General features: G+C 37.6%; 2 protein-coding genes across 2 annotated transcripts in view; one reads left to right on the top strand and one right to left on the bottom strand.

Annotated features, from left to right (window-relative positions):
- Positions 1 to 2530: 2530 nt before the first annotated feature.
- Positions 2531 to 19501, bottom strand: part of FBXL13 (F-box and leucine rich repeat protein 13) — a 208574-nt gene continuing 191603 nt past the window's right edge. The window contains exons 19-21 of the mRNA XM_082473917.1: positions 17037 to 17171; positions 11960 to 12123; positions 2531 to 4343 (exon numbers count right to left, since the gene is read on the bottom strand). Of these exons, the coding sequence (XP_082330043.1) occupies positions 4157 to 4343; positions 11960 to 12123; positions 17037 to 17171 (486 nt within the window). The 3' untranslated portion in view covers positions 2531 to 4156. The remainder of the gene's footprint in view (positions 4344 to 11959; positions 12124 to 17036; positions 17172 to 19501) is intronic.
- The window catches only part of LRRC17 (leucine rich repeat containing 17), a 194138-nt gene continuing 191505 nt past the window's right edge, over positions 16869 to 19501 (top strand). Inside the window, exon 1 of the mRNA XM_082473605.1 lies at positions 16869 to 16951. The gene's annotated coding sequence lies outside the window, so the exon portion shown is untranslated. The remainder of the gene's footprint in view (positions 16952 to 19501) is intronic.

The following is a 19501-nucleotide window of genomic DNA, read 5'->3' as shown; positions in this document are numbered from 1 at the left end:
GGATAACTCTGCTTTTAAAGAGCTCAGAGGATTAGGTCAGGCCTACTCAGGATAATCTTTGTTTTGCCATATAATGTAACATAATCATGGAGTGATATCATATTCATAGTTTCCACTTACACTCAAGAAGAAGAAATTTTACAAAAATATAGGTAATAGGGGGCAGCTATTTTGAAATTATTTGTACCAGAGCTCTTGTGTAACATTTTTCTACTTAGTATTGTGCTTACTATGACAACAATATAACTTTAAGCTGTGAATAAAACACATCACAAATATGATGCAGTTGCTACTGATTCTTATTTTTTGTATGTAATTTAAGACATAATGCATTGCGGGGAGGGGGCATTCAGCTACTTTATAGCCTTATGTATGAAGACAGATTTTCACTTTTACAGTGGCGTACTATATAAAGTTATTTTATGAATTCTCTTTCTTTCAAACCTTACATGTTTACTCCTGGAACATTTAAATTATACAACACTGAATAAGCCTATCTACTGAACTGTATTTCTTATGCTTAGGATAAATCAGTTCTTAAGCTCCGATTTTTCTAATAAGCCTTTCCAAATATGACTTGTAATAGTCTCTTTTTGTTAATATTTAATTTATTTGGAGTTCTGCCTTTAACTTCTTATTTATGAAACAAAAAGTCAGCTTTGCGGGGTGTCTCAAAGTCACTTTTTAGTTCACCCTTCATGAAATCAAAATTTGTATGAGTTTGGACAACACTTGTTAGTATGTTTGATGTGGTTGTGGTGTGTGTGTGTTAAATTATTAAGGAGAGGAAACTGGGAAGCAATGAGGCAATTTTTATAATCTTTTCCACCTTATGCAATTATATGAATACTTTCATGACTAAAAATAAAGTTTATGAAATTGGTCAACAACAGCCAGAAAGGTCATGAGCATAAACAGCAGTCAACTGTATTTAAAATTATTAAAGGAATGGTACATCTTTGGATAACATAGTCAAGTCCAAACAGAAAGGAAATGTCACATATTTTAATCTCTTGAACACAGACCTATATATTTCAAATGCTTAAGATCTGAAGACCTAAGTAATATTTTGGATACCTTGAGTACTTTGCACTGAGAACTTAAAGATTTCACCACCTGTTCTCTCTACTTCTTGGTCCCCTTTCATAGCCCACTTTTTCTAACACCTACCCTTTTTCTTTCATTTCTGTAACTATAAAATGTGTCTCCTCATAATTAACAAATGTGTCTCCTCTTCTTGTTTAAAAGAAGACCTTACTCAAAGAGTTTTGGAGCAAACTTGGACAGTTAAATACCCTGCCTGGTTTCTAGAGAACATAACGGTATGTTTCTCCTTAACCCTGGTCTTCCCCATGCAGGTGTTATTCCTTTAGAAAGCAGTTGCCTCTTGTGTAGGTCTCCAGTTGTGTGCTTGAGACACTTAGGGGTCAGAAGCCAATTTATATGCAGCTGCCAGAATCTCCAAATTTAGTTAAAAATCACCCTCTGGAACAGTCATCTTATGTCTCTTGGGTTAGGTCTTAAAATTTCCTACTCAGCTGATTCTCCTGTCATCCACTTCCAGGAACCATTCTACAGCTAAATGATACTACCTACTTCAGAAACTTTCAAAACCAACCTAAGAAAGGGGAGAATTACTAAAAGCATTTAGCTGATATCAGAGTACCCTTTAATAATACCTTGTAAAATACCTTTTAAAAAAATAAGACCTTTAAAAACTTTTCAAAATAACTTTCATATCTTTTACCTTACGTTTTATCCTTACTTCACATTTGTGGGGTACAAAAGACAGTAACCCCATTTAAGAGATGAGTAATGGAGGGAATAAAAAGGTTAAAAGACTGATCTAATATTACCAACATTGTGGCAGTCAGAATAGATTTCTTCCTTTCCTGGACTCTATAAACATCCGTGTTACATAGTATCAAATAATGATATACTGGCATGTGATCATTTGAATTCTGTTAAAATCCAAAGAGAATTATCTTTTACCAGAATGGTAAAAATTCATAGATTAAAGCTTTTAAAATTAATCTGTAGATATACAATCAGTAACCCGTATCTCCTAGCATAAAATTGGGAGCTTTTTTGATATAGCATAGTTTGAAAAATTCTTCCATAGTGCAAATTTGATTAAAAGAAGATCTTTCTGTTTTTTAAGGAGCCTCCATACTGTTCCATAGTGGCTGTACCAATTTACATTTCCACCAACCGTATAGGAGGGTTCCCTTTTCTCCACTCCCTCCCCAGCATTTATTACTTGTAGCCATTCTGATCAGAGTGAGGTGATACCTCATTATAATTTTGATTTGCATTTCTCTAATATTTAGCGATGTTGAGCATTTTTTCATGTTGGCCATCTGTATGTCTTTTTTTGGAGAAATGTCTATTTAGGTCTTCTGCCCATTTTTGGATTGGGTTGTTTGGGGTTTTTTGATATTGAGCTATATGAGCTGTTTGTATCTGTTGTAAATTAATCCCTTGTCTGTCACATCGTTTGCAAACATTTTCTCCCATTCTGTAGGTTGTCTTTTTGTTTAAGGTTTCCTTTGCTGTGCAAAAGCTTTTAAGTTTAATTAGGTCCCATTTGTTTATTTTTGATTTTATTTCCATTACTCTAGGAGATGGATCCAAAAAGATATTTCTGCAATTTATGTCAGAGTGTTCTGCCTGTGTTTTCCTCTAGGAGATTTATAGTATTTGGTCTTACATTTAGGTCTTTAATCTACTTCGAGTTTATTTTTGTATACGGTGTTAGAGAATGTTATAATCTCATTCTTTTATATATTGCTGTCCAGTTTTCCCAGCACCACTTATTGAGGAGACTCTTTTCTCCATTGTTTCTTCTTGTCTCCTTTGTCATAGGTTAATTGACCATAGGTGTGTGGGTTTATTTCTGGGCTTTCTATCCTCTTCCATTGACCTATATTTCTGTTTTTGTGCCAGTACCATACTGTCTTGATTACTGTAGCTTTGTAGTATAGTCTGAAGTCAGGGAGCCTCATTCCTCCTGCTCTGTTTTTCTTTCTCAAGATTGCTTTGGCTATTCAGGATCTTTTGTGTTTCCATACAAATTAAAAATTTATTTTTGTTCTAGTTCTGTGGAAAGTGCCATTGGTAAATTGATAGGGATTGCATTGAATCTGTAGATTGCCTTGGGTAGTATAGTCATTTTTAAAAATATTGATTCTTCCAATTCAAGAACACATTATATCTGTCCATCTGTTTGTGTCATCTTCAATTTCTTTCATATGATCCAGCAATCCCACTCCTGGGCATATATCTGGAGAAAACTATAATTCGAAAAGATACTTGCACCCCATTGTTCATTGCAGCACTATTTGCAATAGCCAAGACATGGAAGCAACCTAAGTGTCCATCAACAGATGAATGGAGAAAGAAGATGTGCGGGGGGTGTGTGTGTGTGTGTGTGTGTGTGTGTGTGTGTAATGGAATATTAGTCTTAAAAATAATGAAGTAATACCATTTGCAGCAGCAAGGATGGACCTAGAGATTATCACGTTAAGTGAAGTAAGCCAGGCAAAGACAAATATCATATGATATCTCTTATACATGGAATCTAAAAAAAAGAAAAGCTACAAATGGACTTGTTTACAAAACAAAACTAGACCCACAGACATAGAAAGCAAACTTACAGTTACCAAAGGGGAAAGGTGGTGGGGGGAGGGATAAATTAGGAGTCTGGGATTAACATGTACTGACTACTATATATAAAATATATATAGATCCTTAAAGTCATTGCCCTTACTCAAACTCTTACTCTGATTTATATAGCCTTCTGCTTTCTTTTCTAAAGAGAAGCTTCTAAATTCCTTGTAAATAACATCACATCTCTCAGGATTGTTTCGTACAACTGTAACCTTAAATTTGATAATCTCATCAAAACTATTGGTTTGATTAAGGTAAATTTAAGTGGAAAATTTACATAGTAGCAGTGCTTGATTTGGCTTTTTTTAATCATGATTATTAGACAGAAGAACTTACAGATGTATTTAGAAACATTTGTAGCTGGAATAAGAATCTGGAGATGATTTGCTGCTTGTTTACATGGTTAAGATCCAGCTAGTAAAAATACTTGGACAAAATGAAGTTGCCAAGTTCTACATTTTTTGTTCTTCCTGCTTGAGGTTGAAGGTCATACTGCTTCCTCTTCACTACTGTATGTTGACTTTTTCGCCATCAATTCTGAATCTTTAGGTTGTGTTATATCTTGTTGCTCTGGAAGAGGCTTGCCTTCGCAATCATAGCCAAACCAAAGTGGAGGGTCAGTAGCACTATATTCCTGCTGCTGAACTATAGATGACATTCTCTTAGCTGCTTCCCTGTAATAACAGTGATGCGCATTAGCTAGTTGCAGAAGTAATCACTAGTGCAGAATTTTCAAACTAGATCACATTTGGAATTAAAGAACTCACTGTCACAACTTGAATTCATTTCACATCTCTCTTGCCTTCCTGAGGGGGAGCGTGTGGGTAAATTGTGCTAATAATCAGGATTCCAAAGCTTAAGTAGCTCAATAGTTCTCTGGTTCATCCAGTTCAGAGATTAACAGATACAGTAAATGGGTAAGGAAACTGCATGGCCATGACGTAGGAACACTGAGGGCACTCTATAGCACTCTTAAATGAGCCCTCTGCCTGATACTTCCAGTTTCTTTGATGAGGGAGTATCCTAACCAGCCAACCTGTGAAGGCTGGCCGTGCACCAGAGCAGGAGCTCTTAACCTAGAGTCCACAGATCCCTGTTGGATACATGGATGAACTTCAGGGAGGCCCATGAACTCCCTGAAAATTCATGCAGTTTTGTATCTACTATGCATTTTTTTGAGGAGAGGGTTTGTGACTTTCATCGAAGTCTCAAAGGTGTCCATGATCAAAATGACTAAAAATATTGTTACTGTCTCGCTTAGGAGGAAGGAAGCAAAGAAGTCATCTAAAAGTTGTTCAGGACCCCAATTCCAACATGGCGGGAGGAGGGCATTCCCAACACCACCAAGCAATTCTCAGACACCAGCTGGATGTCCTATAATTCAACTCAATTCTGACGCTATCTACCTGGAAATAGCGTTAGATTCCACAAATTAAGGGCTCAGTTCCACAGATCACCCTCCACTTCAGATACCAGGTTGTTACCTGGGCTTCTGATCTACCAGCTAGAGCTGCTCACAGAACACAGAAACATTTTACTTGCTGGATCACTGGTTTATTAAAGGATATTACTCAAGAACAACCAGGTATCAGAGATGTATAGGGAAAGGATGCTGAGCTTCCATGCTCTCTCCAGGCATACCACTCTCCAAATACATATGAGAAATATATTTTGATCATCTAAATGACCAAATGTATATGTCTTATAAAGCACAATATTGCAGCATCAGAAAAAAAAAAGTATATCTAACTTGAAAATAATGTCATTTCCAAGACAGAAGGATTTTCCTAGAAAGTTGGTTTGAATCTTGAGACCAGTACCAAACAGGAAATGAGTAATTGGCAGCTTCCCTAGGATTGGAAATGAGTAATAATGTTTGCCCACGTAGGGGCTACTTTGCCTGTTATTGCTGTATATTACGTTGAGTTATTAATTGCAGCAGTTTGGAAACAGTCATTGATATGGAGGCTGGTATTATCATATGCTTTGACTTAAGTTTGTGGTCAGTGGCTATATGAGTTCTGGTAGGGTAATGAAATCAAAAAGGCTAAGATACATCAGTTGTTTGAAATACCGTTTCACTTGAATCAAATCTTAGGTGTTTTAAAATAATTGTAAGCAAACTCAGCAGGGAGACAACCAGAGCATTGCCAATTCTGTCTCTTACCACATTGCTTTTTGGCTAATACATTTGCACTTGCAAGACTTTAAAGAAGTTTAAAAAACAATTTGAATAAAAACAATTGTTATACTAATTTCTAGTTCTGAGCCACCAGTCCTGGTGGATTAAAACTTGGCAAACAGGTGTCTTCTCTTTTGAGAAATACTTATTCTGAAATTTGAAAATGATAAGTTTATAGTCAAATATATAAAATTTTACATTCTGTTAATTTTTTAATCTTTTTTTAAAAGTGTGATCCTGTGTTTTAAACTTCTTGTATAATCTTTCTATGTCCTCTACGTAGGATATTATTATGCAAAAATAATAGTGTTATATCTTTAGCTTTCCCTATTTTCTTCTGAAGGTTTTTCTCCCTTTTCAATTCTATGTAGTTGAGGTTGCCATATTTTTTAACATGTTTCCTGGGAGATGTTTTTACCTCAAGAACCTACCACAATATAATATACCAAATGCTGGGAGGACTCTGAAGCTGAAACATTGGCACAATCAGTTTCAAATGGTTAAAGCACTATCCTGGGCAGCAGAGGTCTATTGTTACTTACCCTTCAACCTATCTCTGCCTGTTTAAACTTTACCCATCTTTCAAGACTCCAACCCAAACCTTTCCTCCTCTGAAGTTTTACAGGAAGTTGATCATACAATTTATTTCTTTCCAGTACATAACTTCATGGTATTAATTGTTTATAATTTTAAACTTTGTTATTTTCCTTTTCTTTAAGAGGGTATTTAAGGGTATATCGCATTTCTTTGTATCTCCCTGAAATCCAGCAATAACAGCCAAATCATGAGACTTTAGTAGCTTACACCAGGAAGTCCTTTAGCTCTCTTATCTTCTGCTGGTTTGTTTTTGTTTTTGTTTTTGTTTTTGTTTTTTGGTTTAGAAGAGGCATTCTTAGGTTGCTGTTTCCAACATCCTAAGAGCAGAGCTCTGGACACACATACTGTATTTCACAGTTGTTGGTAATGATTTAATGCCACTGATGATAACAAGACTACTGCAGTTAGAGGCAAAAGTGGTCTTGACCTATTGGACGTGTTTGGGGAGTAAAAAATTTGTAAGTAGTTGACCAAATTATGTATAACTTATGACCTCAGAGGAGCAACAGTTTTTGAGAATTCTAGATAACTGGTAAGAGGATAAGTACTCTTAATGCTAAGTTTGGGAATGTATACATATTGGGTAGTAGAGTTCCTCAGTCAGTTGTAAGCCCCGGTAAGTTAGATGGTAATTGTGATATTAAAAAATTAGCAAATAGTGGGAGTTTGAGAAAATAACAAGAAAAAGAAAGTTGAGGATTTTGACTCAATATAGACAGGCAAAGTAAGGAATGAATAGGGAGACTACTCATAAAATGCAGTGTGATGTGAGAGAATCAAAATGAACTGCATATTTTAAAAAAAGAGCTGCATATTGAGCCCCAGCCATGGATGAAGTACACAGAGGTATACGCATTTCTTAGATTTGCTTATTTCTTGATTCCACACCACCCCTACTTTAGCTTTTAGTGGTAAGCACTGCTCTCCATTTTACCCACAGTCAGCTTCAGTGAAATTAAACATCAGAGGGTCTCCTGACCATTGGAGGTGATTCAGACTAGAGAGGAGCAAAGGATCAGGTCTGAGACCTCTCTTCCCCCAGTCACAAATGCCAAAAGGTTAAGGCTTCCTCAAGTCTAGAATGTCTCTAGGTCCTATCTTAATCCTACTTACTTTCACAGCAAGGCTGGTCCTGGGGAAAAAACTGAAAATCTGAATCTGCCCAGGGCAAATCTGGTATTATTTTTAGAATATAGCTACTAATATAGACTATTCCCTAGTCTACTTCCTCTCTACCCTTTAGAAAATCCTTAGGCCATGAACGAGCTGCCCTTTGGCATCCTCACATGGACTGACTCCTAAGACTCAGGACCTAACCAAGAGAACAGACCAGCATGGTGACCGCCAGTGGGTTTCTCTGAGTTCTTTTTCACAGCATCCTGTGTAACTGTGTGTTTACACACAAGCATTTTTGAAAAGTATAGGAAACTTGAAAATGCAGAAACTGAATGCTCCTGCCAGAAACACGTGTGTCTGTTTGTCTCAAACTCCCTCTCTCTCTTTTTAATAGCTTAATGCTCTAGTATAGATGGGAGCTGGGAAATATGAAAAGAAAATGTCTACTTAGGAATCACTGTGTGTTCTAAGTTTCTTCAAGTGCATGTGGAATCCTTTGAGTACCTTCTACTCAGGTCACTCAGGCCTGAGTGACTCCAAGACCTCGTAGGAAATGATTTGGGAATTTTAGCAGTCTACTGCAGTGGTTAGTCATTACACATTTAACCTGGCGAGAGAGGTTTCTTTGGATCAGTATAGAACAATGATTTTCAAACACGATATGCCACACAGTTGTAAAGTATCAGATGGTTAATAATAATGATATTTTGAAGTTTGTAAGTGATTTTTGTTTTTTATATATTAAAGGGGATTCAAGGTTATCCCTGTAATAACATCACTTGCCCTCACATTTCCTTCTAGTTTCTTGAGTAAGCTAAAAGAAAGGGGAACTTGGAGCCTACACCAAAGACTACTTGTAATCAGCCTCTTATTTATACATCAGCAAGTAAATTGGGCAAATAGTACTTGTCTCCCCTTATTGATCAAACCTCTTGAATGTTAGAGCTTTATAAAACTTGAAAATCACTAATCTAAAGATAAAAGAGCAGCATAGCAATGATAAGACCTAGGTACAGAGTATGGCTCTGTCTTTTATTTGTATGACTTTGGGCATGTTATTTAACCTGTTTATACCAGTTTCCTTATTCATTTTTATGGTAATAGTGTATTTGTGAGGATTAGATAATAAACATAAAATAGGATTTAGCACAGTACATGGCAAATGATAATTGTTAAGTAATATTATTTGTTCATATTAATAATAAAATTCAGTAGGTTCAGATTACAAAGGCCTTTCTACAAAGACCTTTCCATGAGCTAGAGAGGAGAACTCTGAGTTTTATTTCCTAACAACACAGATCTTAGAGTACCTAGGTAGTAATTTATGCCGCCAGCAACTGCTAAATAAGGTCTTCAAGGAATCTCTGTACTGCTGTTTGGGGCTCTGAAGACTACCTAGACTTTCTCTACTCATCTCTCTAAAGTTTAAAGTTTTGGACTCCAGACACAAAAATATCAGAAAGGTCCTTTTGCTCTTTGCTAATTATAGACTTAATGACTCTTCTGCCTCTTTGTGGTTCAGACCCTCCTGAGTTGTGGAGACCATTGGTTGGGTCTTTCTCCCTCTTTTCCACTATGCTTTCCTTCATCTCCATTGCCTGTCTTGCTTTCCCCACAGAGGTCCATAAATTGAAAGGTTAGTTGAATACAACTGCTTCAAATGTAGACAGCTAGATTTTCCCATCAAATTTATAATCTTAGTTATTACTTATTTCTCCTTGAATTAAAGGAGCCTTTATTATGTCTCCACATGGGACTTCTGGAATCACTTCCTGGGATCCCTTCAGGCTCTGGGGTTGTAGAATGACAGCATATCTCATGCTGGAAGCGCTTCAGCCAATTTGCTCATTGACCAAAAGTTTGCTACTCCCCTAGTTCAGATAGGGTGGGCTGAACAGACCTCTTTGATTTGTAAAGCTGTTGCAGTGTTTTCAGATTCCATTGAGTATGGGGGAATTTGTATATAGAACAGTTTCTTCTGAGGGCTATAATTGGATTTTAAGGGCTGCACCGTACACTTTTATGTTCAAATGGAATCAGATGTGTGGGAATACATTGCTTTGTGATTCAAAGTCATTGAACCTCTTCCCAAGAAAAATCTCCTGTATCCTAACTACCAAATGTTCCATTTCACCCAGACAAAACAAAGCTCTTGCTGTTGAGGGAGCAAGAGCAAACAACTGTGCTTTTTTAGAGTGAACATAGGTAAGGGATTAGATGTCATCATGAGCTTGTGTCTTGAAGGGTCCACATACTCTGCAGCACTTCCAGTTCCACCCAAGGATCCCATGGATCTAAGTGGAGAAGAAGATGCTCTACAGTCTCTAGAGCTGACCCCAAACAGCAGAATGTGGCCAGGCCTTACCACTTCTCTAATCAAAGTTTTGAAGCCCAAGTATCTTGGGAGCTCCTTGACTGACAAACAGCATCCTCTCCTAGAAGCAGGATGTCAAGACAGATGCTCCTGGAGCCTAACTAGTCTAGCCACCCTGCTGTGGGGATAGCCCTTCTCCATTGCTAGACAAGGATAGAATCAGAGAATTCTAGGCCTCTTTCTTGCTGGATCTTAGCAGGAGTGGAGCTATAAGGGAAACTACAGTGGTTTGGCCTCTTTAGACAATGAGATGGGCAGACAAGCCAGCTCCCCTCTAGGTATTAGGGCCAAGTCTCTGTCTGCTTCTTGCTGATAGGGACAGACAGGCTTAGTGGTAGAAAACAAAATAGGCCTTTTGGCTGTCCTGTATTAGGTAAAGGAATTTTCCATAGATTCAGTTAGTTAACTAGAGTTTTGCATTGGGTTTTGGGGGCCAACCCCTAGTAGTAAAATCTTACTTGTTTTATTTTCTTTGCATATTTTTATCTAAGGACCTTGCAAGAGGAGTGGGTAGTCAAAGGCAGGAATTGGAAATTACTAGATATCTTGGGTCTTCTTGACCAAGCACCATATTTATTACACTTTAACATCCCATACCATGATTACGTTCACCATGTTTAGGATCAGAGAGGCCCTGGATAGAAAGTCTTCATTCATTCTACTTAAAATCCTACGTTTTAGAAGTTCAATAATATTACCTCCCCAAAATAATGATTGGCAAAATACAGTCAAAAGATTAGAAGCTAAACTCCTTTGTGTATTATATTAATTCATTTACTGTCATCTTGCCCAAAGTTGGCTGTTTAACGATATGACAGGGTCAGCAGGGACTCGTAGGACCTCATTTCATGGTATACACTTTAAATGAAGTTAATAATATCCATGTCAGTCATCTCCAGACCTATCAAGAAGGGCTGAGTCTCCACTCCTCTCCAAAAATTTTTAAGAACCTGCCCCCTTTTTTCTGATCCAGCTTCAGTTGGCTGCCCTCGTCCCCGGCAAGCCTGGGCCCAGTGGGAGTGCCTATTTTACAAGTAATAGTTTTGTTTTTGTTTTGTTTTTCATTTCATTTTAGCACACACATCCTTAGATCAGAAATCATTTTCTTCCTCAGGCATCAAGTGACCAGATCTCATGGTTCAGCTCATGCCAGGGCTGCTTAATTAAGAAAGTTCTTCTGTGAAATGTACATGCTTAGAACACATTATGTACTTTGTACTTGGATAATATTAATTCTTAGTATTCATTTTTCCAACCTTCAGAAAAGAACCTGACCTTCAGGGATTGGTCAAGAATTCTCATTTGAACACTCCACAGGTTACTTCAAGAAGTCAGTTAAAATACTTGCACATTTTTACTTTCAGTCAATAGAAAAAGAAATGAACAATGGAGCAAGTAACTGCTTTCTATCTAAAAACTCACAGGGTGGACACCTAATACCTTCTACCTTTATAGATTGCTTACTTACCCAACTGTTATTTCATTGGAAATATTTTGTAAATTGAGTAAATAGGCATTTGGCCTGTAGCAGTCATCAGAATACCTTACTCTGAGCTCTAGATCTTAGTTAAATAACAACTGTCAAACAAATAGCTTTGGGAGATGGGGGCTCTTAGGATAACTGTTAGTAATTTGTACCTAATTGTGAGCTAGTTTAGTCTGATTAGTTTCTTAACCCCTAGAGGAGATTAACTGAATGGAAATATTTTGAGAGAGGAGTGGAGGAAGAGCTAGTGATTATTCTATGAGGAGCAGAGTTAAGGCTTTGAGCATCTGCATGGTCAAAGAAGGGGAAGTACTAAGAGTAGAAGGGCTACTGGGAAAGGAATGTGAAGCCACAAAGACTATTTTAGAGGGAGCTTCCCTTGGTTCAGCCCAAAATATTGGCTTCAATTAGGTAAAAAATAAAATGAAACCTTCCTAACTCTGAAAGCCACTATGTATTATGAATGCCATGGTGACATATTCTATTTTCTCAGAAAGTAGTTCTCAAAGTTTTTCATATTCAGGTACATACTTACTTGGAAATAAGTCTACAGTATAGCATCTTTAGGATCCGCAGTTGTTTGCAGCCCATCTGAAGGTTCACAAGCATTTGGTCTGTAAGCAGGATACAGCCGGAAACATCCAAAATGTGCAGGTAATGGCATTTTGCCGATAACATCTCCAATGCTGAGTCAGTAATCTAAACACACAGCCAAAGTAACTCTGATTATTCCAACAAACTCCATCCCAGGGAAGAATAGTGTATTGGTCAGTTTGGACTGCTATAACAAAATACCACAGACTAGATGGTTTAAATGGCATAAATTTATTCCTCACAGTTCTAGAGGCTGAGGAGTCCAAGATCAAGTTACCCACAGGTTCAGTGTCTGGTGAGGGCCCTCTTCCTGGTTTGTAGATGGCTACCTTCTTGCTGTAGCCTCACATGGCAGAGAGTGAGCTCTAGTTTCTTCCTATTCTTTAAGGACACTAATTCCATCATGGGGGCTCTACCCTTGTGACCTCGGTCTAAACCTAATTAGCCCCCCAAAGCCTCACCTCCTAGTACTATCACATCAGGGATGAGGGTTTCAACATATGAATTTTGGAAGGACATAAACACTCAGTCCATAACAAATAGAATCAGAACCATTGCAGATTCTCTTTAACTAGCTTGTCACGTGATGAGCCTATATAACTCAAGTTAGTGATTTAAGTCTGTTTCCAGAACAAGTGGCACTAATAGAATTCGTGATCTTGCTGTTATTTTCATTTTAGAGTTCTCTGTTTGGGTTTGGAAACTTCATCAAAATTTTCCCTAGTAATACCTGTCACACCAATATGAGCAACTTATGAAATGCTGCAGTAATGGGATTTAACTTTAAACTTGAAATCCACTGTAAGGCATCATCAATTTGAGAAACATAAGTTTAATGGCATCACATGTTACAAAACTATAAAATATATATATCCACTGAAGTTAACCAGCAGACAGGATCAGATTGCTGTGAGAAGGGATCTGGACATCTCTGATGATTTGCTTATGGAGTAATTGGTTCTGGAAAGGGACAAGTAGGTAAGACAGATGTTTGAAGGCAGCAGGGGAGAGAAGAGTAGAAGCCACAGAGACTGCATGAATCTCACTCTGAGAATTTCTGCTCAGGGTTCCAGTATCTTGAGAGTTTGCCCAGATGTTCTGCAGAGATAATTCAACTCCACTTCTTGGATTACTTCACTTACTCAAGGTTTAGCTTTTGAATTTATAGCTGAACTGGGACTTGCTGCAAAATCAACTAGATTACTCTCCCCAAAGGAATTTTTTTCCAACTGGATTTAATTTCTTATTTTAAATGTTTGAACATTCTAAAAAACATGCCATGAGGCTAAGCTCTTGTTTTTAACATAAAATTGAGAGAATTATGCCGAAAAACCCTTCAGTTTGAAATGTATACTTTTTATGTTTGGAAAAATAGATGTCATTGTCTAATCATGCCCTGTTTCCAGAACTTGCTCAGAACCAAGGTTTAACATTGCATCTGATTCTCACAAAAATGCTTCAGACATTCCTGCTATTCTTTGTGGGTCTCTGAGGATCTGATGTCACTGGGGGTGGGGGTTAACCCTCAGAATTGTAGAGAAAAGGAAAGACAATGAGATGATGGGAAAATCCTGGATAGATAGAGCTCAGAGTGCTAGGTTTTATTGATACTGGGGGAACTGAAAAGGAGCCCAACATTTCCTGTAGATCAGAATCCCAAATGTTCAGTGACTGAGGTGATGTTTTGGGGACTTATGGGAGCTGGAAACTGGAGGTGGCGATGACTGGCCATGCTCTTAACTCCCAGATACATGGTCTTGATCTCAGTCCTACTGAGCAGAGATTATGTTATTCTCATTTTAGTGCTGGGTGGGATGAGGTCACAGTACTACTCACTGACCTTGGGGCGAGCTGGTTGAAGGGACCTTCCAGGAGATGGATAAGATGGCCATTCAAGATTGACCCTTGGGCTTTTGGGAAACCTAGCCTAGAATGATGAGCCAGACACTAATGTGTTTCATGGCTCATCAGAAGCAATGGAGCTGAAATATATTAGACAGGACCACAGCCTTATGATTTCTGAGGCTGTGAGGAGTGTTCACATTGGCCCAACTTATGGTCACTACATGTTCTGAATCAGGATACTCATTTCACCTGCATAGATGGTAAAGCTAAATCCTTCTCCCTTACATTGAGGTTCTGAAATAACTACTCCCCTTCCTTTTTCTCAGCGTAGATCTTCAGTGTAGAGTGATTCATTTTATAATATCTTACTTGTGTGATATCCTCCTTAGTTTCTAGGCTGCAAGACAATATCCACCACACGATTTATAGAAGGAACTCTCTCAGTTTTTCCTTACCAAAAAACAAACCAAAGTGAAACGAAACAACAACAAAAAATTCTCTGCCTCAATTCCTGTTCTCATTGGAGTCTTTCCTTTTCTCATTCTCCTACTTTCCTCCCTTATTAGTGGAGCCTCTTAAAAGCCCAGTCGTCATCTGTGCCTGCTTTACAGCCAGGGCAGTTCCCAGTGAGCCATGTGTTACCCATGTGTCCGTGTGCAATGGAAGCAAGGACCCTGTGAGCCATGACTGCTCAAGCGGCAGAGGGTTCATGGTCAGTGCTGCTAGTGTCCTGAGTTCCTTGACCCAGCTCACTTCTAGAACCAGATGATGTTGACCGGAAAGGCATCTGGTTTCCCTAGTTCTAAACAAGTACACTATTGAACAAAAAGAATTTTGCTGTGAATTTTTTAGATTAATGTCATGATTCACCATGTCTTTCCCACCACTGCCTCCTTTTCCTTATTGTGGCACAGTTAATGATGGAGGAATCAGGAGTTCCTAGCATCACTTTCTTAATCTACTCACCACCCAGACTAAACAACTGAGAAGCTGAATTTTTAGACTAGCTAGAATGAAGGCATCTTGAAAGTTCAGGTGATGCTTTGGTAAACAGAAGCCCATCAGTGTGCACAATAGAAGAGGACAAGGTTGTTAATAACCTTGCAATTTCTGAGGATTTTTTTAAAGTTTTTTTAGTTTTCTTCCCTCTGAGTATTTTATTTCCTCTAAGTTTTTCCTGTTAATTTGGTTTGGTCTTTATCTTCCACTTTAGAGGCTTTTCTCTTAAGTCTACTCTCTTATGTCCTTGATGTCTGCTCATGATTAATAGTGGAGAGCTAAAAGCTGATTGGAAGGTCTGAGTGCATGATATGGGCCTTCTCTACATTAAACTTCAATGGTTTAGATGGGTTATTTGTTGGAAAATCCACATATGTCAGTATTTTTCAATCTTTCATCTTGGGCTAGTCAGAGTCCCCAGAGCTTCCAATCTGCTGCCTGGAGGGAAAGATCTGGCAACCAAATTCTGAATGCTCTGTTGGAAAAGTGCTGAATGTCTCTGCATTCAGCATTTAGTCACTTAATTCCCATTTTCACTTTTGTACCCAAGCTCTCAATTATACATGAGTCTCCCAGCTCGGTAGCCTTCTGTTTTATTATCTGGAGAGCAGATAGTAGAGAGATTTCACTCCCCCCCTCCCAGAGGACATTTAGCAACATCTGGAGACATTTTTTATTGTTATGACTGGAGGTGTGGGGGGCTAGGTGCTACTGACATATAGTGGATAGAGGGCAAGGATGCTGTTACACATCCTACAGTTCACAGAACAATCCCCCACTACAAAGAATGATCTGGTCCAAAATATCAATAACGCCAAGGCTGAGAAATCTGGCTCTAGGAAATACATCTCAAATCTGGTGAGAGTGGGGAGGGGCAGTTGCCCAGAGGTATGGAGTAGAGGAGGAGATCTAGAGATCTGTCTACTTCTCAAGAACTTTTAACCCAGTCTTCCTTATTTTAGCCACCCTCTTAACCTAGTTCCAGAGGTACACAGTATTGCCAAGTTTGAAGATTATGGTGTAAATCCACTTTTTTCCCAGCTTTCTCTATGTTGTCTTAGGATTCAAAGCTCTCTGTGGTATGCTAAATTAGTCCATCTATTTAAAAGGTTCCAAAATTTCGTTGCTCTTGTCTTCTCTACTGTTTTTCCTATCAAAGTGGCCCCTCACCCTTCTTCTGCAGTTTTGGTAGGGTTTCAAGAGGGAACAAAATTATATGTGTATATTCAATCTGCCATATTAATCCAGAACCAGAGATCTCTATTTCTTGACATGAGGATATATGCATAGTATATTAAGAGAAAAGAAAGTAGGTTACAATGTATTTTAGAAAGTATGATTCTGTTCTTTAAAAAACAAGACAAAGCACAAACCTGTAACTATTTCTAATCTCTGTACATAGAAAAGAATTCTAGAAAAATAAGTATAAAATGCAACAGTGGTTATATCCTGGTTGGTGGTATGACTTTGAATTTTTACTTTCTCCTTCACATTTTTATATGTAGTCCAAAGATTTTGCAACGAGTATATATTCCTTTCAAAGACAGATGTCAAGAAAAATTATCCAACACTTGAAAATAAGACAAAAGATGATTGCATATCCTTTCAGTGTCTTACCGGAACATTGTTTTAACAGGTCCAACTGAGAAATTCTATAAGGAATTATGCTTTTGTTTGACATACTGTTTAGTATTGATTAGGGCCCAAACTCTGTTATATTTTTGCCCAGGAGAGATGCAAATTATTTCTGTCTGGTAGGAACTATAACTCCAAGGTTATGGATTTTTTACCTTGTAGGACATTAACCAATTTTGGATTTAACCTAACAATCATATTCCAACATTCTTTCTTCAATTCCTATAAATACCCAGTTTGATCAAATGCTCTATGAACTGACTTTACCATTTTGCTGGTTCTCTCATTGAATTAAATAAATATTTGACACATTTTTATATTTGTATAAGAGTTGTCTTTAACTTCTTGCAGATTCTACTTTGACACAAATGAAATCATAAAGCTATTTCCAATTTGGGGAAAGAAGAAAACTCTAATGAATACCTCAGACATGGCAAAGAAAAGAAGTTCTCTGGTGAGTCCAACTGCTAATAGCTACCCTGCCTGGGTTCTTTGGCAATACTTCAATCTGATATGTCTGAGCTGACTCCTGCACATACCTTTGGACAGCCAGCAATGCTGAGAGATGTGAGATTAATACAATAAATGGCCAGTGCTTTAATAATCTCATCTGACAGCTGGGGGCAATAAGAGACATCCAAATGTTCCAAGATCAGTGAGCCTTTGCAGAATGCCTGCAAGAAATTCCAAAGTTAAAGGTTTTTTTTCTTTTTCTTTTTCTTAGTCTTTATTCAAATGTGTACATCTATAGGCATCTTACCCATAGCAGTTTACCTAGTATGCATTTCAGTTTCTGAAATATAGATGTGTTACATTTTGTTGCAAACAAAAGCCATTATGTCCAAAATTTCTTTATAACAAAAGATACTCACACACCAGTTAACAGTTCAGTAATATTCAAATTCCTGCTAACAGAATTTGGTTTTCCTGAGGTTAGCGCTAATGGAATTTTACCCATGTGGTTAGTAATTATTAGAGTTATATTCAGTCCAATGAGTGGAGGAAAAGAAATCTGGAGATGAGAATTGGAAGGCAAACACTCTGGGGTTGACAGTATAATATAATGGAAAAAACACAGTCTTTGGAACCAGGCCGACCTGAGTTTTAATTTCATTCTACCACCTTATTAGCTTTGAAACCTTAGCAAGTCACTCAATCTTTCTGAGCCTCAGTGTCCTCTTCTTCAAATTAGGGAAAATATCTACCCTCCAGCATTTTCTGAAATGCCAAAATGTTCATCTGAAATTTTTAGGGCTAGAAAAGGTCTGGAAATCATGGAAATTCTTCCCTTTATCTCAGTAGTTCTTAATTTTCATTCCTACTTTTCAGTAAAAACAAAAAACAAACAAACAAAAAACCTGAGTGATAAGAAGAATCCATGAGGAAATAGTGGTCAAATTTTATAGTTCAGCAGTTATACAAGAACAAAATGATCTGCAGAAGTAAACCTAACAGTAACTGTAAAAATATCTTAAGTCAAGATGAGTAGAAATTGGAAACCATGACCAATTCAAGATAACATTAATACTAATAAGAAAAGTCCCTCCCCCAAATTACAAGAATTACAACTATCAACATGTGCTCAGTCACTCTAAAGGTTTAGCCTCATTGTGAAGCAGCTCAAATTCTTAGAGTACTAAATTAGAGACCGTGGTATATGATAGTTTACCATTTTTAGTTACAAGTATTAGATTTTAGTAATCCTAGAGGATTACTAGTAAGGCATCCCTTATTTGTATGTAAAAATGGATGTCTATCAGACATTTTCCCCTCAGACCTGAGGGAAGGACCTGGGCTGTTGGATCAGTCATGGCCATTAGAATGACTCCAGAGGTAAAACCACCAGTGGGCTTCCCTCCCATTGAGTATGCCAATTTCCCCTTATTTTAGCCCTAAGGAAGACTGGAAAGAACTAGTCAGCCACCTATTTTCTTTAGTAAGTTAATAGAAGAGGGAAAGTTTCCTGGAGGGGCAATTTAGCACAGTAGATAAGACTAGGACTGTGGCATCAGATATAGTGGGTTTAGAAGCCTTGCTCTGCCACGATGGGTTACTGAAACTCGCTGAGCCAGTGTCTCTTTGGGTAAAATGCAAATGATAACACCCATATCAAAGTTTAGTTGTGCAGATTATACGAAATAATATATGTACCTGATATGGTTCCTAGAACAAAGTAGATTCTCTAGCTAGCTATAAAATTGTATATACAGTGTTACTTGAGAGACAGATAACATGCTTGGCATGTAGTAAGCACTCAGTAAATGTTAACTGTTATTGGGATTTGCATATGATACCAGTAATAATAAAGATGCACATTTGTATTGTACTTTGGAGAAAACTAAAAGATACTGGTTATTTTACCCTAAATCATCTTTTTCTGACCACAGCAACCCACAGTGATTCCTCTTTCCTTTGACCTCATACAGAACTTGTGTTTTTCAACTGATTCAGCACTTATAGTACTTGACTCATTCCTGTTTTGTGGCTAAATTTATATGGAGATTTGTTTCCTCTAGCAACTAAGTGATGTCAAAAATTGGAAGGAGCAGCTTGTCAGGAAATATTGAGGTCCCTGCCATTGGAGATAATCAAGCATAGAGGGCACAGCTAGTGTGGTGCAGAGGGAAATCTAGCTTTAAAGGATTGGAATTGGTGGTCTTGAAGCTCAGCTCAGATTCAACAAGTTTTTCAGTTAGAATGCAATAAGTCTCTGAGAGGTACTGTCTGGAACCCAGCTAGCTTTTTATACCCCTTTCACAAGCATCATATTTAGAATACAGTAAGTTCTCAATAAATACTAGTTGCTTGCTCAATCCTTTATGGGTATCTTCAAGGATATAAAGAATTGTTTTAATAATACAGGAATTCTTATGTTGCAAGGGGTAGGATAACATTGTTTTCTATTTAGAGAATGGTTAGAGTTCAAGGAACCAGAGAAAATGTAAAGCAAGAAGGAATATTTAAACAATAAGAGTAGTTTATTGAAAGATGAAACAAGCTTCAA

Source organism: Balaenoptera physalus (genome assembly GCF_965194825.1).
Source record: "Balaenoptera physalus genome assembly, chromosome: 8".
NCBI classification, from domain to species: domain Eukaryota; kingdom Metazoa; phylum Chordata; class Mammalia; order Artiodactyla; family Balaenopteridae; genus Balaenoptera; species Balaenoptera physalus.
Note: the sequence above shows the minus strand (reverse complement) of the source record. Positions and strands in the feature narration are given on the sequence as shown.